The sequence below is a fragment of the Aphelocoma coerulescens genome, chromosome 4A (genome assembly GCF_041296385.1).
Source record: "Aphelocoma coerulescens isolate FSJ_1873_10779 chromosome 4A, UR_Acoe_1.0, whole genome shotgun sequence".
In the NCBI taxonomy this organism is placed as follows: Eukaryota; Metazoa; Chordata; class Aves; order Passeriformes; family Corvidae; genus Aphelocoma; species Aphelocoma coerulescens.
Window position 1 is genome coordinate 7,111,806 of NC_091018.1, and position 22,618 is coordinate 7,134,423.

Below are 22,618 nucleotides of genomic sequence, written 5' to 3' on the forward strand. Positions count from 1 at the left end.
GCAGGCTGAGTAGAGAGAAGCCTCCCATTTCCATGATCACAGTTAACATGCACAGGGCCACCAAACCCTGATCTGGCCTGAAGCCATTGTTTCAGAAAGCAGAGGTTGCCATTAGATCTCTAGAAAGACAGATTATCAACTAAGGGTGTGAGTAAAATATGACTGTCCCACAGGTACAAGGTAAATATGTTCACTGCAAAAGAATAAACTGGACATATCAAATTGGAAACAAATTTAAAACCAGCATTGTTTCACTATTTCCCACAATTGACCCCAGTACAAATACATTTATGGTGCTGTGACCAAGAGTCTGCTCAGAGTGATGCAGCAGGCAGAGGGAGCATAAACAGTCCCACCTCTGAATAGATGTACATATTTAAGCCACTACAATTTAGCTTCCTTCTTTGATGACTGCTTGGATTCTGCAGCAAGACAGGCGACTCACACTGAACACAGTGTTTTACTCTACATCACCATTTACTAAACATGAATTTGGTATAAAATTGGGCGAGCCCACTTTGCAGAATGTCATTTTTAGTCTTCAGCTCCTGAAAGTTTGCAGCAGCATTTCACCACTAATTAGTCTCACAAAATTAAAAAAAGCCCCACTGTGCTATTAACTGTTAATATTCCCTTTCAAGCATATTCCAAGATGCACCCTTACAGAGACATGCCTTTGCCCTGCAAAGGGAGTTTTGATAGACACAGAGCATCAAGTACACTTTGTGTACACAGGAGCAGTGCAGCCTAAGGCAGAGTATCCAGTCTTATTAGATCACTGGTAACAAAACCAAAACCTCTGAAGGGTGCTGCTTTCACCAGGCACCTCATATACCAGTTTACCCTGTCTTCGAGGGCAAACAGGGTGACTTGGCACTCAACTTCCCAAGCACAAGTTGAAACTTCAACTCACCTGCCCAGCATTTCCTTTTTTGCCCTTCCATTGCTCATTTACGAGCAACCAGAAATTACTCAGTATCTGAAGTTCTGTGTATATTGAAAATAGCTCCTTCCTTCAAGAAAAAGTCTTCTCTCTCACACCACATATAATATACTACTAAAATAAACACACACAAATAACTTACTTCTTCCAGGTTTGCGAACCTCTTTCATCACTTTAATTTTGATGTCAGCATTGTTTCCCTCCAACATGGTAGGTGTTATTTTAAAGGAATTTGGCACAGATTCAGAAGTAGACTCCATGGCCCGCTTTTGGTCATCTCCACTGACACTGTAATTCAGAGGCCCTCGAACAAGTGCATTGGTACCAGGTTTATGATCCAACCCATCTTCACTTAAACAATTGAATTCAACAGGTAGAGAGTCTAAATCGTTAGGTAACATCTCATCCTCTCCCACAGCAGCTGGAACCACAGGAGCCATTTGCACAGGTAAGCCATCAATGTGCTTCTCCAATGACTGACAATTTTCTGCTTTCTTCTCTCCATTACCATCTTGGACAACACTGTTACTGGTATCTACAAGTGAAAAATACATACCTTACTGGTACACAAGTGCAGCATCAAAAGAACCAAACAGAAGTAGCTCTGTATCCTTTTTGTCTGAAGTGCTGTGTAGCAATCTAACAGCGCTGGACAACACCTCAATACTTTTATTCAACTGTGGATGGGACCAAGAGATTCCCCTTTGGACTGTTACCACCTCCTATCACTATTGTGAAGTCACCATGTTCTGTATTCCTAGTGCAAAGTCATGACTCCTAAGTAAACTCCTGTCTTCCTTCTCTTCCCAAACCCAGCTAACAGAGTTTTCTTCTGACTCCATTTGCTGCAATAGGTGGGTATGACAATTCCTATTTGTGGGAAATGAAACAACCATATTTTAACTTTCCTTCTTTGCCACAAAATACACAAAGAAAAACAAAAAGCTGATCTGAGATCGAAAGTATCTCCAAACAGGTTTTTTTATTTCAGATTTCCTTCGCTGTAGCAGCAGCCTGTTTATCTAGGTCAACAAAAGAAACTCGGTCCTACGCAACAGCAAAGCACACTTGCGCTGGCAGAACCTTTTCCCTTCCTCCCCATATCCCCCCACCACCCAAGCTGCTGTACCACAGCTCAGTATACCTTTATTTGCTGGGACACCCTTGAGGTTCAGGTAGGAGGGGGAGCCAGGAGCAGCGGGTGGCCCCTTCCCGCCCACGTGGTTGGTGACGACGGGTGGTGACTGCGGCCGCCGCAGCAGGGGGGACATGCTGCGCCGCCTCTTCAGTGACGCCGGCGTGTTGGGCTCCCCGGGGCGCTTGATCTTGTTCTGGGGCCCAGCCACAAACTCATCGGCTTCATCTATCATCATACCCTGAAAAGAAAGTAATAATTTAAGTAACAGTACAAAACAGCAACTGTTTCACCAATCCACTGATGAGTTGAGTCCCTCTGTGTTCAGATTTAAGTGGCTTTTGGAACACTTGACAGGTCTCAGAACAGAGATACCCAAGGCAACCAGAGAGCCTATTGCCACTCTGTAAACCAGCATGATTCTGTACACATTCCTCCTGGACCACATGGGAGAGACACCCTTCCTTTCCACAGGCTGCACAGCAATATATTGTAATTGTGGGGGAGAAATTCTACTCGCTAATTATTTCAAGCTGTGTTAAATATAAAGGCACAGCAGGCAGCAAGGCCCCTCCTACCTTCTTATCCTGTTTAAATGGATTGCCAAATGTATGAAGTCTTTTTGGTTGATCTGGGTCAATCTCCCGAAGAGGTGAAGGCATCATTTTCAGGTATTCCTGGTAATTTCCCATCTGAGCAACAGGAACACTATGAAGGCAGTCTGCAACAGAAAAGAGATCTTAATTAGTCTTATAATTAAGGCAATACAAACTTCACACACCTCAATTTCATGTGTTAGCATTTAAGAAATAGAACTGACTACTTCACTACAAAGGAAGAGCTGAAGATTACAATTGTGGAAATAAGCCTGCCAAGAGCTGAGCTTAACTGGCAGACGAATAAAAAATAAGCAACATTAATTTCTATGCTGACAACTGCATCTTTAGACCACCAGCACCTCACAAAAAACAAAGAGAGCTCCTCTCTGCCTTAAGCCCCCATCACTTTATGCTGAACCCTGGCGAATGTGAAAGCTCTCCCATGAAACTTATTTTTAAATTTCAAAGCAAGCACGACATCTTGCATGACAGAAGGCAAAAATTTCCTTCCTTCCCCTTCAGAGTCAAGAAAAGGACATTGTCTGACTTAGCAAGAGATGCAATGGCCACTTCTGCTCCCACACTAGAGACAAAAAACACTGCCTTAAGGAAGTAACAAAAATAGCTGTATTCTCTTCAAACTGTTAATGAAGAACTGTGACTCCTTACCTTCATCCTGTCCCAAGATAAGCCTGTGTGTTTTCAGAAGATTGGTTCTCATTCTTGTTAGCTGGTCTAGAAGACTGCGACGAGGAATATCGTATGCATTTCTGAATGCCTGTGGCTTCAAATCCTAGTTTTGTAACAAAATATGTAACTTTCAGTTAATCCATCAGTTCTCATGCATGGAGAAATTCCATTATGAACTGTAATAACATTATTAAAAAATATTCTTAAGAAAGTTTAGACCTTTGTAACTGGCTACAACAAGCTCAGTGGCTGTCTTTTCAACATGACCTTATTCAGCATTAGTGCCTTCAGCTCCACTAAGAGTAAGCATGTTAATTCATGGATGAACAACAATAGCTGTCTTTTGAAGAGACTGGCACTTAAAGCACAGTAATTTTTGTTTACTACCATGGGGATTTTAAACAGTGTCCCAAAATCAAGTGCAAAAAAATTGCATTTACTCTTCTCCCTCTTTATGCCTATGCTGTACTCATCCCACTTCAGTGAAGGTACTTCCTTCTACACTAAGTCCATAGAAGTTACTTGTTTAAAACAGATGAGATTAACTGCTTAGTCATGCAAGATCTCAGTGCTGTTTACCTTGTTTAAAAGTCCTATGTGGAATCCAGCAAATTCTTTAACATTTATTTCCGATAGTCTCAGTGGAGATTCTCCAGTGATCCCTTGCAGCAGTTGTTTAAAATCCCTACTGTGTACCAAGGAGAGGCCACTGGAGTGATTTTTCACTTTTATTCCAATTTCTTGTGGAACTTTCTTACCCACTGAACCTATTATCCGTTCCGATTCTATTTTTGTCTAAAATGGAATCACACCGTGAGTTAAAGAATCAGCAGGCATTGCACATTTCCAGTACAAAACACACAGTACATTAGCAGAGTTAAACTACAAATTTAGTTCCCAACTACCTACCCAGGGATATATTGGATTACATAGATTAGATCTCAAGCATAAAGAAATCCTAATGTGCTAGCATATAGAAAAATATTTAGCCAGTGTATCTAAATTTATATGCCAGTAGGAGGTCTGTGAATATCCCTGATTTTGCTGGAAGTCTGTGACTCTCTTGTGTCCCTGAAGAACCATCTTTAAAGGGAAAGAAAAACCAAAATGGAAGGTAGGATGCCTTAGGTTACAATAAAGTTGCATCTAAAACAACAGTATTATTCAGATATAGTAATATAATTTCAGTTTATTTTTGAAGCAACCTATGAACTAAGGTTTGCCCTGTATGTTTGTAACAATATAGGGGGAAAAGTTGTAAAAGAAATCTGGTTTATGAGTCAATTTCTAAAAATGTATCACTTCTCCAATTAGCACAGATTTCTCATTATAGCTACAGAGAATTCTACTGTATTAAGCGCTAACTGTATTCAGAGTTAAGTTTTATTTTACCCACTAGTAATACGTCCAAAGGAAAAAAAAAACACCCAACCAACCAAAACCCCAAAACCCACTGTGATTGCAACCCACTTCCCTCAGAGCTCCGCCTCTGCAGAGTTTGCTTCATTATCTGTGGGAAACTGAATTTAAGGACAGCAGAAGCACAGCAGAATTCTGGAATTGCCTGTGCCTATACAGGAGTTTATAATGCATTCCACAGATTCAAACTGTTCCATGTGGTGAGAATGTGAGAGCCACAGCAGCCATCTCAAGTAATTCCAACTCCATAGTACAGATAAATAATATGAATTTGCATATCACTAGATTACCAAAATACCACAGGAAGTTTTATGTCTAGTAGATGCTCAGTTTTTCAGAGGCTTCGGGATGTATTTTGTGCCTTCTTTAAGGCGGAGGATTTTTGTTTTGTAATTTTAAAGGCTGCACTGCTTCCCCACTGCCTTCTAGATATTCAACTACTGCTGTAAGAGCCCCTCATGCTAAGAAGGAAGAGCTTCCAGGCCCTTACACCTGGAATGGCAGTCTTGGCAAAGAGAAAAAGATATGTAAGGCTATTTCCTACCAGGTCACACTTAACACATAGAATGACTTTGACCTGAAGGAAACAGGAAGCTCAGATATAAAGCTTGAACTATGATTTTTATTCCCCATGGACAAGAACACACTTTTTTTTGGAAAATACACATTACCAAGGGACACATGGAAATAAACATGAGGCTGAAAGCAAGCCTCTGACTTCAGCTGTGAAGAACAATGGCAAGAGCAGCCATAAATCCAATTAGTGATTATCTTTGGAGTTTAAAGTCTAGCATTTAAAGTATAGCTGAAGAGGTTTCCTTTGCATTCCTCTCCCCCACTTACAGAAGGCACAATCACTGGCTATAGAATCACACTGGATTCATCCATACTTGCAGTGGAAATGCTCACCAATCTTCAATTATAATATATGCTGCACACCCATATGAACTCCCACAGGGATTAACTGTTTTATAATGAGATTACCACAAACTAAATAATCAACGCACTTCTAATTGCAAAGGTTTTATCAATACTACCTGTTGGCTGAGTTTTTTAAGGTAAGAGATAACACTGTAACTAAGTCCACAATCTAAATTATCTGATATCAGATTTGGAGCTCCCATCATCCTTAGGGCTTTCTTTAATGGCTATAAGGAAAACAAAATACACAATAGTAAGAGAATAAATATTTAAAAAAGAAATTTATAAGCTCAATTATAGGAAGCTAAGGCACATAGATTAGTGCTCTAGCTTTTCCACTTTTGGCCACTAAAATTCAAGTCTATCCAGATAACGTGTGACATGAGTTTGGTGTCTAACTAGCTCACAATGGACATTATGCCACATCACCAAGACACCACACAGCGTGGTGCCGCTGGCAATTTCCACTCAAAGGCTCAGGTCCAGAATAGCCGGGATGATGCAAGTCCATATTGAGGTGCATTGTCCAAGCTACATGTAAAAGGTGACACAGTGCCTCCCCCCACCCTTCATTTGGTCCAGTCAGTATCAGCTTCCCAAGATCTAGCATTTCACCCACATTAATAAACAAACTAATCTACATTTTCCTTATCCAGTTACAAAAATAATGCCAAATTTGGTTTCTCTGAATATTCTGAAGTATTTTTGATCAAAACTCATTTAATATTTAATGATCAGAAAACACATTTATTAAACACTTAACATCTTAACATAACTACTACTACTTAGTATTTCTATAAATTTTTTTAATTCTTAAAAATGTTTGTTCTAATCTACATACCTCTGAAAGGCAGAATGTTAACTACCTAAAAAGCCATCATAATTAGGTAAAAAAAAAATTTACTAGGAAGAGGTATGATGCAAAGGACTCTGGTCACACCAGCCATTATACCCCGGAGGATAAGATGAGAAGAAGAACATACCAGTAAGTAGTAAGGAGGCATTGTTTTTAGGTAGTTGTCAAAAGCCTGTCGCCACTTCAGATTTGGCTTTAGTTTGTGAACCTTAAACAAGTCATCTGCAACAAGGAAAACAACAAAAGAAGGTGTCATTTATACAGTCCCAGACCTTTAACTTTGTCCAAAATCGTATGTGCCAGATTTCCCCGTTTTCTCCCTCCACCCATCTCCCAATGGGGCTTCCCCCCAAAAACTGCTCTTAATCTTAGTTGTGAAGGATTGGGAATCCCCAGTCCTAGCTGCAATAGGCAATCCAGAGCAAGACCCCATTACAAGCAAACTTACAAGGTACATCAGACTTAAAAAGTGCACACAACTACCAGAAGCATGGAAGGTGCAACAGATCCACCTGTTAAGAGTTTCACCTCCCTTGCCTCTCTCTTGCATATCAGGGAGTCCCTGTATCTGATTAAATCAAACAACATTAATTTGGTTCAATTTCCATTTTCAAACCAGCTTTCTTCTGTTCAACCTGTATGATGAATTCTGGTCTCCAGTAAAAATATTCTTTAGCATCAAAGGGAAAAAATAAAAAAAATCCAATCAGGGAATCCTTCTGGCCAGTTCTGCTGAATTGCTGACAACAGCAGCAGCTGCACCCGGCAGAGAAGGGGTTACCTCCAGCCACAACACCTGCCTCATGCCAGGGCAGCAAAGTCTCCAACAGGTACAGACGAGACAGAAATTAGCTACAAAAACTGCTGCCCTTTAAGAGAGGGACAACCAGACATTTCTTTCCTTTGGATACTGTTTTAGAAGCACTTTGCTGACTACAGGTGTACACCTGGTCTTTTAGGAATCACTGAGGTGAAGTGTGGACCTATTTGCTGTGCACACTGTGAACTGTGACCGTGGTCTCTACACCAAACACAGCATCCTGCAATTTACCATTTGAAATTTTGAATTATCCACTGAAATAAAGATTCTTCTTAGTAATGTTGGCACTTCTTAGTGCTGGCAAAGTGAGGCTAATGGAAGGATATGCAGGTCTGGAGAAAGGGATGTCTAAAAATTAACTGGGGAGAGCTGCAGGAGACAGAGATGCATGGAAAAGGGTGTGTGAAAGATGCAACAAGGCAATTGTTTTCTCCACACTGAGTTTTCAGGAAAATATATTTGGAGAAGAAAATCTGACTTGCATAGTACTCTGCATAAATTGAACAGTTTTACGATACTACTTCCATTCTCATAGACAAACCCCACTCAATTACAGGTATTCTCCAATCTAAATTAATTCTGCATTACATACAAAAACCACGCTACAAATGCTACTTCTTCTCTTCCCTGGCCTGAAGAAAGTGGGCTGGAGTTCAAGAGGACAAATCAAAATTTCATTTGAAATCTCAATATACTTCAAGCTTAGCTCTATTATCCAAAAGAACGTGGGATGATATCATGACATATGGCAAATAAAAAATAACATCCATTCTTATCTCATAAACCTATTACCTTTTTGCAGCAAAATGCAAGTTAAATTACACCCCTCTCTCAAAAGTCAACATTAAAAAAACCCTAAAAAGCAAGATGTTCAGTATTATAGTATGTCCTAATATTTTACAGTCTGTGAGTTGGTTGAGTACAGCTTGAGCCTTAAACCCCTTACCAGCACTTGTCTTGCAGCACTCAGTGTCTCACTGCACTGTGAGGTTGTACCATTACCTGCACACAAGCACTGTGACATGGCACAGCCACTCCTCAGCTCAGCCAGCTGGGAGTCCCCATCCACAGCACAGCTCTACTCCCAGACATCAAAAGCAAAAGCACCTTTCTGATCACGTCTATCAAAGGAAAAAGTTCTCAAACCTATGCAGAGCTTCAGCAAAGATTTGTCTGTTTAAAATTAGAGCCTCCCCACAACACAAACTCACTGCAGGAACTGCCACCCTCTTGAAAGGGTGGTAAACACAGCCACAAGTTTCAAAGAGAACTTCACCATCAGCATCTTACCTGCCTCTAGCTCAAGAGTTTGAGACACACTGTCAGCAGATTGCAACACAGGCACTTGAAAGGCACTTCTTCCCCTGTGCCCTGGGCTGCATGTGATGATTTATATAAATAAGCAAACTGACAATAATCCAGTTAACTATGTCTTTCACAGATTAAACCCCAAGCTTTTGTAGGTAAAAATCAAAAACTATTGAAAAAATCCTTACATAGTTTAGTTTCACTTCTACCTAGTTATTTTCAGATACTAATTTCTGTATAGTCCAGAAATCCAGAATTAATGCAGAATTCTTTTTACTTCTGAACTCAGAGGGAGCTAAAAGCACTGTATAATTGGGAACATGGTATTAAAAACCATTAGGAAAGGGCTGCAAGCTGTAATAACTCAAGAGATTGGGTAAAACCACACAGACCAGTTAACCAAAAACTGTATTGCAGTCTTTATCCACTTCAGATTAACGTACAAAACAACCAAACTGTGACAAACAGGACAATAATACACACCTTTAACACCCAGTACTATAGAAGGGGCTGGATGCACCTTTTAAGATCAGTGAACAGTTAAGAAAAAATAGAGCATGAGAGAGAGAAGAGTCAGCAGGTAATTTCAGTAGTTCAACTGGAGCCTAAATTACAACAGTTCATGCACCATGTAACCCAAAGTAAAACTTAACAGTTTTTTTTAATCACCACTCACATTAAATTCCACCTGAGCAAGTACATCACCATTCCCTGTTGACTCCTGTAATTCTCCTAATTATGCACTAATAGATATACTCCTTGATTCATGATTCTACATTCACAGAAAACAGTATCCTTCCCTGCAAATTATCTAACCAAAAATAAGGCACTGCAATGGAAAACAGCATCCATCATTAACTAAGAACAGTATTGTGTCACTGTTTCTCCATTGATACAAAATGTATCAAAATGTATTTGACTCTCCCTCCCAGAGCTACAGCATGCTGTGTACACACTGGTGAGAACACAGCCCTTAGTTTCCAAAATATAACACCATTACTTGCAGGTTCTCTCACAGAGCCTGTAAAAGCACCAAATGAAACTGTCCATGCTGCAGTCCTTCACAGGCAGACATTTTCTAAATGCTAATCTTGTTGCATATTTAGACCCACAGAAAAAGGGTATTAACCACCTTCTCAAGGCGTTTCCCACCTGGCTGTTTCACTGCTGCTTCTGCTGACACTCCCAATGCACTCCTACTGCCCAGCAGCGCTTGCCCTCCCACCTATGCAGCTAAAAGGAGCCAAGGAAACATCTCAGGCAAGGCAGAAGCATTTAGAAATATACCTCGTCTTTACTTAGCTCTCCCTAAAACCACTCCTTTGACTTCTGCTTCATGAACTTGGCTGTACAAATGTTTTTAAACAATAGCACCTGAAGTACAACTGCTTTGCAACAATCCTTCAAGAGGCAATTCCTATCATCCGTGGGCCAAGAATTCAGCACTGAAGCACGTCAGCAACTGCCTGCAAAAAGCTCTGTCTTCAGCAGCCTCCCACTGAACAGAAAGAACTGCACCTCCTCAGTTCTGGGAGCAAACCACCACCAAACTAGTCAGGACTTCTCTCTAGCTTTCTGAGAGCAAACTGGAGCTGCTCAGCTCCAGCTGCACATCCCACATTCTCCATCACCACTGGAAGAGGACCAGAGACCAGCGTTTTTGTCAGACAACCAAACACAGTGCATGAGTCCATTAAAACACGGACTGTGGTGCTTCACTGTTTTACCAAGTCCTATTAATTGGCTCCTTTCCCTTACAAAGCTTCTGAACACATGCTCTGTAAGTTAAAAGCCAGGAGAAGCTACAACATGCCCCAATCCACTCTTGCAGAAACCAAGACATAAAATCACCAAAGCTATAGGATGTGGTACAATTTACCTCCTTCAGCCAAGGACCATTACAACTTGTTTCAGTTTGCTCAAGTATCACCTGCAAGCTGCCTCATCCCTACCTATCTTACCTGTTTTTATGGCTGTCTTACACTATTTTTCAAAAAGAGAATTAAAACTTCCCCTGTTCAGGAATGCAGGAGGAAAAAAAAATGCAAGCAAAAAAATTCAGAAGCATCTTACTAACTGTTTATAAGGTTGAACACATTTGATAATACAGTACAAATACACAGTTGTAAAGTGGTTTTGTCTTTGAAAGAGTCACCAGAAGGAACAGAGATTATCCATGGTACTGTCCCAACCAGTCCTCCAACACAATATTCTACCAGTAGCGCAGGAGCCACTAGAACCGCACTGATGCACCAATATGGGAGGTAGTGGCTGAATGGAGCAGACATCTCCTGGTCTTGGGAGTTCTCACATTCTTTTAAATCTGGGTGAGAATAATGAAAAATTGGTTTTACACACTCAAATCAGTCCTCTGCTGAACCATCAGTATCCACTACTGGCATGTATGAAGGGAGACATGGGGAGTGCTCCTACCTACCTACAGAGCCAAATACAGAGTCAGTAATACTAAAAATATCTACAAATAATTTACCAGGCATGCTGCTTATCATCTCACTCATTTTCTGTACTGCTAAGTAGAAAAGGGCCCAGATCTACTTTTGTGTTGAATGTATACTCCACAGAACTTAATTCCACCATGCCTTAGAGACCAAAGATCAAGTCCATGTAGGAGATCTGAAGGTAACACTATGTGTGTTTGTGTTTGTGTGAACAATATGGAATGCATGGGATTCGTGCCCTCAAGAAAACATCTACTTTACATCTCGGGCAATGTGGAACCTCTACGTTTTCCTCTAAAGAGCCTTTGGAAATATAAGAAGTGGGATTATCAGGTGAGTAAACTGCAGAATAGCACTACACACACTGAAAAGTGCCTTTCCTCAAAGAGAAGGAAGAGCTTTACACCCCTGTAAAAAAAAGGCAGGGGGAAGACAAGAGCTACCACGAAAGACACAGCAGAACTGCAAATGTCAACATCAAAATGAACAGGGAAATTAATTTAGGATCAGTCATGGCTTTTCAGCTAGTGGATCTGCTGCAGTATTTCAGGAACCACAAAGTCACAAAACTCTCACCCTTCTTGCACACTTTGGGACAATTATCAGGCTACAGAGGTAACTATAAAAGACACATTATCAGCAAGCACAAGTTTCTTCTTTTTTGGTTATGACCAGGATTATGAAAAAGCATTCCTGAATTGTGTTCGGTTTTTTCCTAGAAATGAATGGAAAAATCCTGTGTAAGACAGTAAGACTCAATGTTAATTCTCTTGATCACTGTTCTTCTGTATCACTGAACACACCCACAAAAACTAGAACAAAAAAGCTTTGCAGCATCTGCAACTGAAAGGGTTAGTGGCACCCTGGAAACTCCTCTCTGCCATTACCTTTATGCCAGATCCCTACCAACCACAACTACTGTGGCACTTGTATAGCACCTTTTCGTATCTTTTTTCCTTAGAAAGTTTCATTGTGGGAGTAAAAAAACAAAAACAAAACCTGGTCCTTTGGGCAGGAAAGAAATGCAGACTGTTCGACTGCACAATTCCTTCTTACTGCTCTAAACTGCATTAGGGAAATCCCTCTTCCCAACACCCGTGACAAACACTGCATCTCATCTTGCAGTAAAAAATAGGTTGCTACAAGAGCAACCGCAAAACCTGGATACACCACACCCTAAATGAGGGAAAAGAATGGAGGTTGAAGCTTACTCCAGGTTAAGGAAGAGGCTACGTGTCTAGGAGGTGAACAGCATCAAACATGCACTGGAAGCAGGTAGCTCTCCTCCTCTGCTGGAGAGAAAAAAAGGGAGAGGGGGTATGAAAATCCTCTCCTCCCAAAGTATTTTAAAAGAGTTTGCAACATTCTCTACTCTCTGAGCTCCATTATTTTATAACGTCTCAGACTAAGGCAGAACACCAACCATTATTGTTTTGCTTTAACTCTGAAGCAGCTGCACTGGCAGTCCAATGCAGATGTGTTACCTACCTAACAGTGGAAGTAAAACAGGGTAGTTGTAAGGCATCACAAAGAGGTTTACACAGGTTAAAGTAGTGCTTGCTTTTAAATACCCAAACGGGTGGCCAAGTTCGCTGTATTTTCCACTGCTACTCACAAATACCTGACAAAGAATAAGAGAGATCACTGTATTAGAATGAAGAAGGTGAAGAACATTAAGCATGGGGCATTTAAAAATTCAAATCAATCTGAACCCAAATGCATTAAGACAGTAAGTTATCAAGAACAGACAAACCTGAACACATCAGGGCTGAGTATGGACTTACATTCCCTAGTCACAAAACTGAGACACGCAACATTTAGTGTATGCCCAGTGAGTGTGGAAATGGTCTTCACAGAGTAATCTTTACTGCTTTAGTGAAACTACTGTGAAGTGATGCCCTGAAGAGTTTTTCCAATGATTTAGAATAGATTAGGGTACATCTGTTGAAGGAATGTTAAATAAACAAGCTATTTGAAATTAGTCTGCTGACTCAAAAATAGCACAACTAATATTTACAACACTGATAAAAAGAAATGTAAAATGTTTTTAAGCATAGAAATTAAACAAAACAACCAACCACAAACAAACAAGAAACATCTTGATTATGCCCCGTGCCAACATTCTTAAAATTGACTTTATTTTTTTAAGTGCACATATATGAGGGTATTAACCGAAAATCAATACATGTAAACAGTATTACAACAGGATAAAAATGGTAGATATTCTTGACTGAGGCAAGCAAAATAACCCACATCTAAGTCAAAAATAGTTTTCCTAGAAAAAAATAAACCTTGCAGCAAATAGCAAGTGGTTATCCTCTGTTTTTTTGGGGCATAAGGAACTGGGTTTGTTACACGGTTTCTATGACAATGAGCCTATTTCTCTGATTTGTAAGAGTCTGATGTGTAGCTGGGAGAGGAAAAGCAGTTTTGAAAAACAGCAGAGTAATTTTAGTAACTCAGGCAAATAATGTACCTATTAATGTTTAAATGACCTTTTTGAAATTAGTTTTTTTAAAGTAACTTTAATTTTTCTTCTGAATATGCATATTTTCAACTACGTTGTAGTATTTATTAGGGATACAAAACCAGAGACACCTCCAAGTTCACCTTTCCAGCTAAAGTATCATACTAAGCATACTCCTGGTGTACACATTAAGCTATTATTTAAAAGAACACCACTAAGAAGGGAGCCTTATTTTACAGAGGACACAGAAACGTAAAAAATTATAAAAGGAGCATGTGACAAAGGATTTCAGCAACAGAACTTCAACCTCTTCCAGGCCAATCTAGTCAACAGGATCAACAGTTTCCATTCATTTTCCATTAGCAGCTTCAACCATCTGGGGAAAATGATTTGCATCTGTTCATTAGGTAACATGATGGAAACTAGTGCTGGGTTTTCCCTGTAAGCAAATGGAAGCCTACGAAGAATTTCAATTTAGCCAAAAATGGAACCTGAGAGGCATATTTCTTAGCAAAATGAGATGGACCTAGAAAGAGAATTAAATGAGATTACAAAGCCTGTGGAGGGAACACTCATTCTGACTCCTGATAATTCTCTTAGAAAGGAGGTAAGTGAAACCTTGACATGCTTCTTCTCATCTGCTGCAGAGTTTGAACCAGACCTCAATTCTCCAGGCTTGCAAAGACTGAAGTACCTCAGATTACCCATTACATTTCTAGAATCAAATAAAGGGCAAGTACCTGCCAGCAGGTATGGGGAGACTTTCGTTCCAAGATGTACTGGGTGAGGGGTGAAGGCTCAAGCTCATACTTGTCAAAAGGAAGCTTGTCTATGACCATGGGCTCACAATCCACACAGGAGAACCTCACCACAGGGTGAGCTGTGCGCGGAGGCTGAAAGGGGGAAAAAAGAGTATCAATTTTCAAAAGGGTATCAATTTTCACATATCTATGGTAAACAAACCAATTCTCTTAAAAACATCCTAAAGCCAGTATTTTACTATCCTGCAAGTCTTAAAACACTCCATTTTCACAATACTCCTTCGAAGAGAATAAAATACAAGCTCCCATAACAGAATATAGATTAACTAAATATTTCTCCAACTGAAAAAAAATGCTCACACACTGATACATTCTTCCCACCAACTGAAAAACATGGTTAATATGCCATTATTTATCCTGATATTTAAAAGCCTTCATGTCAATCAGGCTACAACAACAGAGAGGTTTAAAGGAAACTTCAACTCTTCTTCCCAGCTTGATGTTCACAGAAAAACAGATGTGAGACTGCACTCAATTCACAAAGAATCTCTCGAAGAATTCTCTACAAATCTCTGGGGGTTTTTTTCCCCCTCTTTAACCAGGAGGTGGGAGCAAGGGGAATGGACAGACAGTACCTTGTGCACTTGCAAAGTGCAGGAACAGAACACGCCTAACAAAAGAGAGATGTTTAGAAAGGCTAGTAAGGCATGCCAAATGTATGATCATGTCAGTAAGAAAACGAGACATTAATACTGTTTTCTCCTCATTTTCTGCAGGGAGTAGCTCTTCTGTTTCAGTTTTAATTCTTCCTGCTAGTGAAAGAAGAGTTCACACATGAAGTAACACTAAGAAAAAAAACCCCATGGTTGATCTTCTTTCAAAAACAAATACTCCTTTTGCCATGTAAATGAATTTTATAAACTTTGATTAAAATTTAATAGGCTCACTATGATTTGTGGTACATGAAGTACTTAACAGTTCAATTTTATAACCTTTAAAAACCATTCAACAAATTAACTAACCGTATGGAAGTGAACTTCCTGGATACAAGAAATGTCACAGGTTACAGTATCCACATTAGATTATACCACTCTGTTAAAAACAGTTTTAACCTTTTAAAGCAAAGTCACATCATATTATAAACAGAGAAAGTAAAAACGACTCTATCCATTATCTATTTTCAGTCTGCTCAACTATTAGTGCAGAATCCTTTTTTCAGTTCTTATTTTACTTACCAGTGTTGGTGAATTCTGATCAGGCCAAAAAGATTCTGGGATTGGCCAATGCCCCACAGGAACACCCGTTTTAGGGTTAGGCCGTACATAAATGAGTTTATGACAACTATGCCACGGCTGAGAAGCAAATGAATTGATGGGCCTGGATGAATCAACAAGTCCATCTAAAATTTAAACAAAGCAAAATAACAAAAAGAAAATGAAAAGCTACATGCATGCATTTGTCTGCTAGCAAAATTTCTGTATTAGCAGCCAGTAAGGCATTTCATTACTCTTGTTCCAAAGACATACAGATCTTTACACCAGAGGCTGAAATAACCTGAGCATCCAGGTGTATCACAGAATCATCTGAGAAACAATTACAACATTTGCCCTGATCTCCCTTCTGCTCCTGTTGCACAGCCATTACACAGTGAGTGCAGCAAGGCATACTCACATTATTATGGAAAAATGTATTTGCTTAAGCTCAGTGTCTGAGACAGCTCCCACAGGCAGCACCAAGCTACTGCTGCTGATCCTGCTGCACCTGGAAAAGCTGAGAATTGGCATTTACTTTTCTACATGGGCTGCAATGCTCACTGACTGATGCTGCCACTAGTGGAAACTGAAAGAGCAAAATTCCTTGGAGAAGTTGGGTGCATCTTGCAGGAGGCAGCTTTTGCCAAATTTTTAATTACAGCCATTCACAGATGACTTAAACCCCACAGTCTGCTGCAAAGGCCAGTGTTCCCTGCCAGCCCACTGCAGTGCACCATCACTGACACCCCTGCACGATGAGGACAAAGAACTTTGTAGCACTACAGATGTAACCATCAGTTTACAAAGACTGCTTGGCAAAGCAAACAGCACAGCAGAGATCACCCACTTAAACAACCTTCTCTGTTTAAAAAAGACTTTACACTACTAGTTTTCCTTGCTTTAAAGAACTGGCCAGTAATACTGTGGAAACCATGTTTCAGCGATACATCAGTTTGGTTTCTCTGCATTATAAAAACCATGATTTTTACAGCTTGGGTAAATCCTATTGTATTTCTCTCTAGTTTAGGACTTTTTTAATTCCCATACAGATGAAAAGTCTTGACATTTTTAAACATTCATATCCACAGTCCATCACCATTCAAATGTGACAAAAATGAACAAAAGAACGCCCCAAACTTCACCAGTTGTTTTGCCACATAGGAGAGAACATCTGAGCCACCAGAAACATGGGAATTTGCTGCTGTGCTGTCCAGCACAGTGTTATCGGAAAGCCTTCCAATAAAATGACATTTAAATAAGCAAAAGGAGAAAACAAACACAGAAAAAGCTGATTCTAGAATGAAAGCAGGAATAAAGCTGGCTTTGCTAGAATGTTCAGGTGATGCTAAAAGTTATTATGTTTTCTTATATTCCAGGATCCTAACTTCCTAAATTGGAATTGGTCAGCCCCCTCCTCTTCCTTTAAGCCATGAACTTCTGCAAATCTGAAGAACTGCTTCATATTTGGAATGCACTTTCCTCTTTCCTTTTATGCACTCAACTCACAGGGAGCAAAGTAATTCCTTGTTCTTTGCATAGTTTTTCACTCACAGCTAAGAACATTCACCTGAAACTTACTGTTCTGTGATCAATTAGCAGAATGAAAATGTACAGAAAACTAAGCATTCAGATTGCTTTAGAGAAGTTTAAGTGTTTAAATACACTACCATTAGATTTAATTATTTTAAGTACAGTCTTGACAACACTGCAATTCAAACTTAAATGCTTCCTGCAAACATTCACTTTCCTCAGCCATCCAAAAAGAGGTAAAAGGAGTGACACAGAGCCAGCCAGCACTAGATGATCCATACAAGCATGTGCAGACATATGGCATCATTTAACTTAGCAAGGATCAAACTAACACTTGTAAAATATGCATCCTGTACACTACAGGGAAAAGCTGGCAGGAAGGACATGGAGGACACTTAACGACATTAACATACATTAACAAAACATTTTGTCTTAAAAGTTGGGGGGCGGGGGGGGACCCAACAATCACTGTACCTTCTCCAATAGGAGCTGGGTCTGGTCCTGACTTCTCAAAGTTAATAACAACTCCACTTTGGACTTTTTGAACTAAAGATTCTAAACATTGATTCAACATTCTTTGTGTCCGAACGCAGTACGAACGACCTATGAAAGAGAGAAATTACATGGGGAAATAGAAAAGTAAGTTTTGAGTTATCTTACTTAAGGAAGATGTTTTATTACTTAAGTCAGGCTGCCAAGGCTTGCAATTTTATCCAAAATAATAGCAATAAACGCTGTACGAGTTTATGTAAAAGGCAAAATACTTTGCAAATGCAATACAACCAAGAAAAAGCACCAAAAACCCACAACCTGCTGAGATTTTACTTGTTACTAAATGAGGCCATTAAGACTTCATCAGGCTGGATCAAGGCCAAGTTTACAGAGGCCCTTAGGAAGGCCTGATGTCACCAAGACTGTGTAATCTATCTGCTTTTGTCTACCCAAACCTCCTCCTCCTCCTACACAACAATTTCTCCAAGCACCAATTAAAAAAAAAACTTCTGATCAACATATCAAGCAATAGGCTCCAGAATGAATGATTTTAAGATTAAATTTAGCTTATCAGCCCTGCAGCAGAATTAACATCTCACTAATAGCAGTCCTGCTCAATTCAACACTTAGAAAAAAATTTAAAAAAAACCAACAAACAAACAAAACAAAAAAAAACCACAAAGACAAAAAAACCCCCACCAAACCTCATGATGAACAAAGATGACCTCCAGAATAACCAAAGGAATTTTCCAAAACCTCCTACTGCATTTAGAAAATGCTCTCACATCTAGATCTGAAATAGGAATACTGCTTTGTTTTAAAGTTCTCCTGTGCTACCAGAATCCAAGAAAGCACCACATGGATTCACATGGACACTGAGTAATTCAGAGAGAGAAAACAGGAAGAGGTGAAGGTGAATTAAAGGAAAAGAAATATTTCAAGGCAAATGCCAAATGTGAAGCAAAGCAAAACAGCATCCAGTTACCTCCCGTAACCTCGCACATCTGTGTGATAGCAGATTCATCAGTAGGCACACTCCCAAGCTGCTCTGGTTCAGCAGATGCAGCTCCTGGCAAACGCAGTACCAGAGCAAACAGCCTTTGATCCCAACGGAATGGTTCTTTGGTTAGTTCACTTCCAGGCAAAGGAGAATTCAACGGAAGATGCAGCTGGTAAAAAAAGATTTAAGAGTATTTTCCTGTATTTGACAAACCATCTAAAAACATCATATCCAAATTCATTCATTTATCTGTAAAAGACCCAATTTCACTCCAACCCACTAATTTATCTGAACTTCTCATCTCAAAACCTTTACAGACTATGAATTTAGGGGCTAAGCAGTGACAGGATAGCTGGTTTCTAGCTTCTCTAAAAACAGGTCAATGACGAAGAAGTACGATTAGCAGGAAAGAACCAATTAATATTCATCTCAGCGTAGCACCAACTTGCACAATCATAACTTGAAAGGACTGAATGCAAGTTTACCTCCTCTTGGACTCCAGCTGTATTTGTCAGTTTGTTTCCGTCTGTGATGGTAATCAAAATAGATGGCTCCAAAAAGAATGGATTCCTTCCCTACAGACAAAAGCACAAGAATGCTAAGAGCAACCTTAACACACAGGCTTAGAGGCTTGTATTTTTGCCATTATAAAATAAAGAGTAAGATAAGCAATCTTTCAAAATAATCCTGTTATTTTTTTAATAGGTGTGGAACCACACAGAACTACACAAGATGGGCTACTCTCGTGTGTCTATAGTTGGGACATTTATATTCTGCTTCTTTGTAGTTCAGTAAGGAAAAAAATGCCAGCATTTTCCAGGGTGTTTTCAGTGGCCATAATAAGAACAAAGGAGTTCCCAGTTCAAGCTACACAGAGCTATCCAACATTAAAAAAGAAAGTTAAATGTAAAACCAAACTTTAACCACCAAAATCCCTCACCAACTATCATTTCAAGAAACATAGAAATATAAAAGACAGAAGACTATAAATAGATTTGTTACCTGTCCATAATTGTCTATTCCAGACACTAATCTATTGAGATTTAACAAGTCAAACGACGACCTGAGTGCCTGACCAAGGGTTGTTAGTCCTGAAGCTTGAAGGTTTTTCAGTTCATTCATGAATGTTGCGTGGTTTTCCTTCCATCCAGCCTGTTATATAAAACAAAAAAAGCTTATTAGTTATTCTAGCAGCAAACTGCAATCAACTGCAAGCTGGCATTTATCTCTCTTCCCAACAAAAATTAATTATATTCCTGATTAACGGATGCACTGCACCATTTACATGCTGCACACACCTAATCCAGGTATGCACAACTTGATGTGAAACATGGTTACACCTACAATGGGAGACTCAAGAAACACATACGCTGCCAAACACTGGAAAAGCTTTGCATTACCATGAAAACTGCTGTAGAGATGATGCTGTTAATAGAAGTATTTGGATTTAGCATGTGAAAATTTTTTTAGGAGTAACTGCCCATTTTGGAAATCAGAAATGCAGCTGCCAAAGTAACAGCAAAGGTAAAACCAAGATAAAAGCAGCATAATGTCACTGCCTCTTCTGGCATGCACCCATTCCCCTTTTGTCCTTCCTTCCATAAATTAAGGCTGGAAGGAAAGAAAGGAGTGGCTGCAAACACCCCATGTAAGAATCAAATCACTGTTTAGAGTGTCTCAGTGTAACAGCTTAAAATTTTGGAGGTTTTTAAAAAAGTTATTGCTGACAAAGCCTAGGGATCAAAGGAACAGCAAGTGATGAGGATGGATCAGTCCAACCAAGCACTCTGGACCCTCTGGTAAGCAGGCCCAACAGGTATGATTCACACTCCTTTCCCCTTAAAAGTGGCTTGCTGCACAGTTGGGAAGTTATTTTAGAAAAGACCAGCTCACAGAGAATTGGTACAGGATTTAAAGATGCCTCAGCTAAAACAACCAAAGCTTGGAAAATCCCGGATATTCCCACAACTCTCAGCCTTGCTATTACACTGCTCTCCAAACCACTCCTGCGGCAAGCAAGCAGTTATTCACCCAGGCTCACTATCATCTGGCACCAGAGACATTCCCGTGCTCCCCCAGGAATCCCAGCTACGTAGACATGGAGAGGATCATTTCAGACAGCCTGACTTTGCTGCGACAACCTCTGAGCAACACATCCTCCAGGTGAAACAGGTTCTCCTCCCTGTGCACAAAGCTCAGCAGCAACCACCTGCTGATTGTGCCAAGCTGTGCAAGAACATGAGAGGACAGGATTCTCCTGTGCTTTTTAAAGCAGCTATATCCCATTGCCAACCTTTAGTACACACTGAGGGCTCTGTAAATGATCTCAGGATAGACATGTTCCGAACTGTAAAAGAATGTAAGAACTTGTGATGATCAATACTTTGGCTGAGTTGACAAGCCTAAGCTGGGTGGGTTTCTTTCCAGAATGGAGAATTACCATAAGACAATACAACAAAAGCACTTTGGTCAAGTTTAGCTCCCTTAACCATTCCTTCAAGCTTGAGATTAATGCAAGGGATACAAGAGAGAGAACTCTGCAATGGGGCAAAGAAAGAACAGACTTTCAGCAGGACTGGGTCGGCTTTATGATTAAACTGCCCTGGAAGCTCAAAAGAACCAGATAATTCTCAATAAAACACCATCAACACACACACACACAACCACAACTTAAAATATAGCATCTCATCAGCAGTACCACAGCAACCTCCCATACCTGTGGTCAGCTCAAGGCAAAAATGAAGTGCAAGCACAGGGTCACTGTTGTGGAGTAGAAGTGACTTAGTTAATGGTAGCTTTCCAGAGTGAAATAGCACCAAATCCCAACAAGATGATTTGTCTTATTCCTAAAAAAGCTTCCCTTAAACAATTTAAGTGAACAATTACCAAAACTGTTTTGTCTGAATTCTACTGACCAGTACATGTAGGTGAGACTGCTCTCTTTTGTCTCACAGAAGCACCCATCAATGAGGCCAGCTTCTTGGGAACAGCCAGGCTGGAGTTCAAAAAGTGTTTTCCAGCAAAGACCATCTGAGTTACGTTGTTACAAAAGCACATGGGGGGGGGGGGGGGGGGGGGGAGACGACAAAACATTTACAAAAGAAACAGTATTTCCAGTGTACACTTCTTGATTTGAACTCCAATGAATTTAAGAGTATTCTTTCTAAAATAAACAGTAAGAGTCTTCACTGATATTTGGAGATTCTGCTATTTTCCCATTGTGAAAATGTTTGCTCAGCTTCCATCTCTCTGTTTGATCTCACTGCAGTGTGGTCAACCGCCTGCAAAATAAAGTATGTACCATTTCCCCAGGCATAAGCAGGGAAGATGAAGGTACAAGGAGCAGCTGATCACCAATGGTTGGCTGTCCAAGAAAACTATTTTTCATCTTACAGCTCTCACAGGATCTTCAAAGATAAAGCCAAGGAGAACTGTATCTTTGAAATAAACAGAGTAGAATGGAAGAACTTCTCATTATGGAAACAAGAGCAGCAAATTCAAGATTTCCATATCCAGCTCTAACTAGAAGTCTGACTAGCTAATGTACTACATTCTCTACCTTATCCTCAAAAAAAGATTCTTGAATCAAAAACACATCAATGACAAGAAAGTCTATTTCTGTAAAACATTTTTCTCCGGAAAAGACTCAAGCCAATGAATATAATGAAACATGTATGTACTTCAAGGACAGAAACTCTAGCCCCAAAGAAGCCTGTATATTCTCCTTTCCATATATACAGTAGGAACATTCTTAGGGAAAAACAGAGTCAAGTACCCAGAGCAGATGTGCAGTGAATTCCCATTAAAGTAATTAGATAATATTTTTTCCTAAATTCAAAATACTACCACTAACGCTGCTTACAAAAAAAACACTGGCTCTATTTGCCACCAGAAACACTAATGACCAAAAAAACCTCAACCAAAACCTCACAACCTTAAAGAACCAAACACAAACATATTCCACA

General features: G+C 39.9%; 1 protein-coding gene across 13 annotated transcripts in view; it reads right to left on the reverse strand.

The window, feature by feature from the left end:
- LOC138110374 (integrator complex subunit 6-like) overlaps positions 1–22,618 on the reverse strand; it is a 50,550-nt gene that overhangs the window by 1,812 nt on the left and 26,120 nt on the right. For 7 of the 13 annotated variants that reach the window (XR_011150898.1, XR_011150897.1, XM_069015156.1 and 4 more), the window contains 14 exons: positions 19,656–19,805; positions 19,139–19,228; positions 18,639–18,822; positions 17,636–17,764; positions 15,614–15,777; positions 14,358–14,510; positions 12,639–12,771; positions 6,691–6,785; positions 5,824–5,934; positions 3,947–4,162; positions 3,347–3,470; positions 2,657–2,799; positions 2,088–2,319; positions 1,086–1,478 (listed from right to left, as the gene is read on the reverse strand). Coding sequence is in view for 10 of the 13 variants with exons in the window: in XM_069015156.1 (XP_068871257.1) it covers positions 1,086–1,478; positions 2,088–2,319; positions 2,657–2,799; positions 3,347–3,470; positions 3,947–4,162; positions 5,824–5,934; positions 6,691–6,785; positions 12,639–12,771; positions 14,358–14,510; positions 15,614–15,777; positions 17,636–17,764; positions 18,639–18,822; positions 19,139–19,228; positions 19,656–19,805 (2,317 nt within the window). In the remaining 3 variants the exon portion in view is untranslated. Of the gene's footprint in view, positions 1–1,085; positions 1,479–2,087; positions 2,320–2,656; positions 2,800–3,346; positions 3,471–3,946; positions 4,163–5,823; positions 5,935–6,690; positions 11,015–12,361; positions 12,443–12,638; positions 12,772–14,357; positions 14,511–15,613; positions 15,778–17,635; positions 17,765–18,638; positions 18,823–19,138; positions 19,229–19,655; positions 19,806–22,618 lie in introns of those variants that run through there. The other 6 variants (XM_069015157.1, XM_069015161.1, XM_069015159.1 and 3 more) reach the window with 6 other exon arrangements.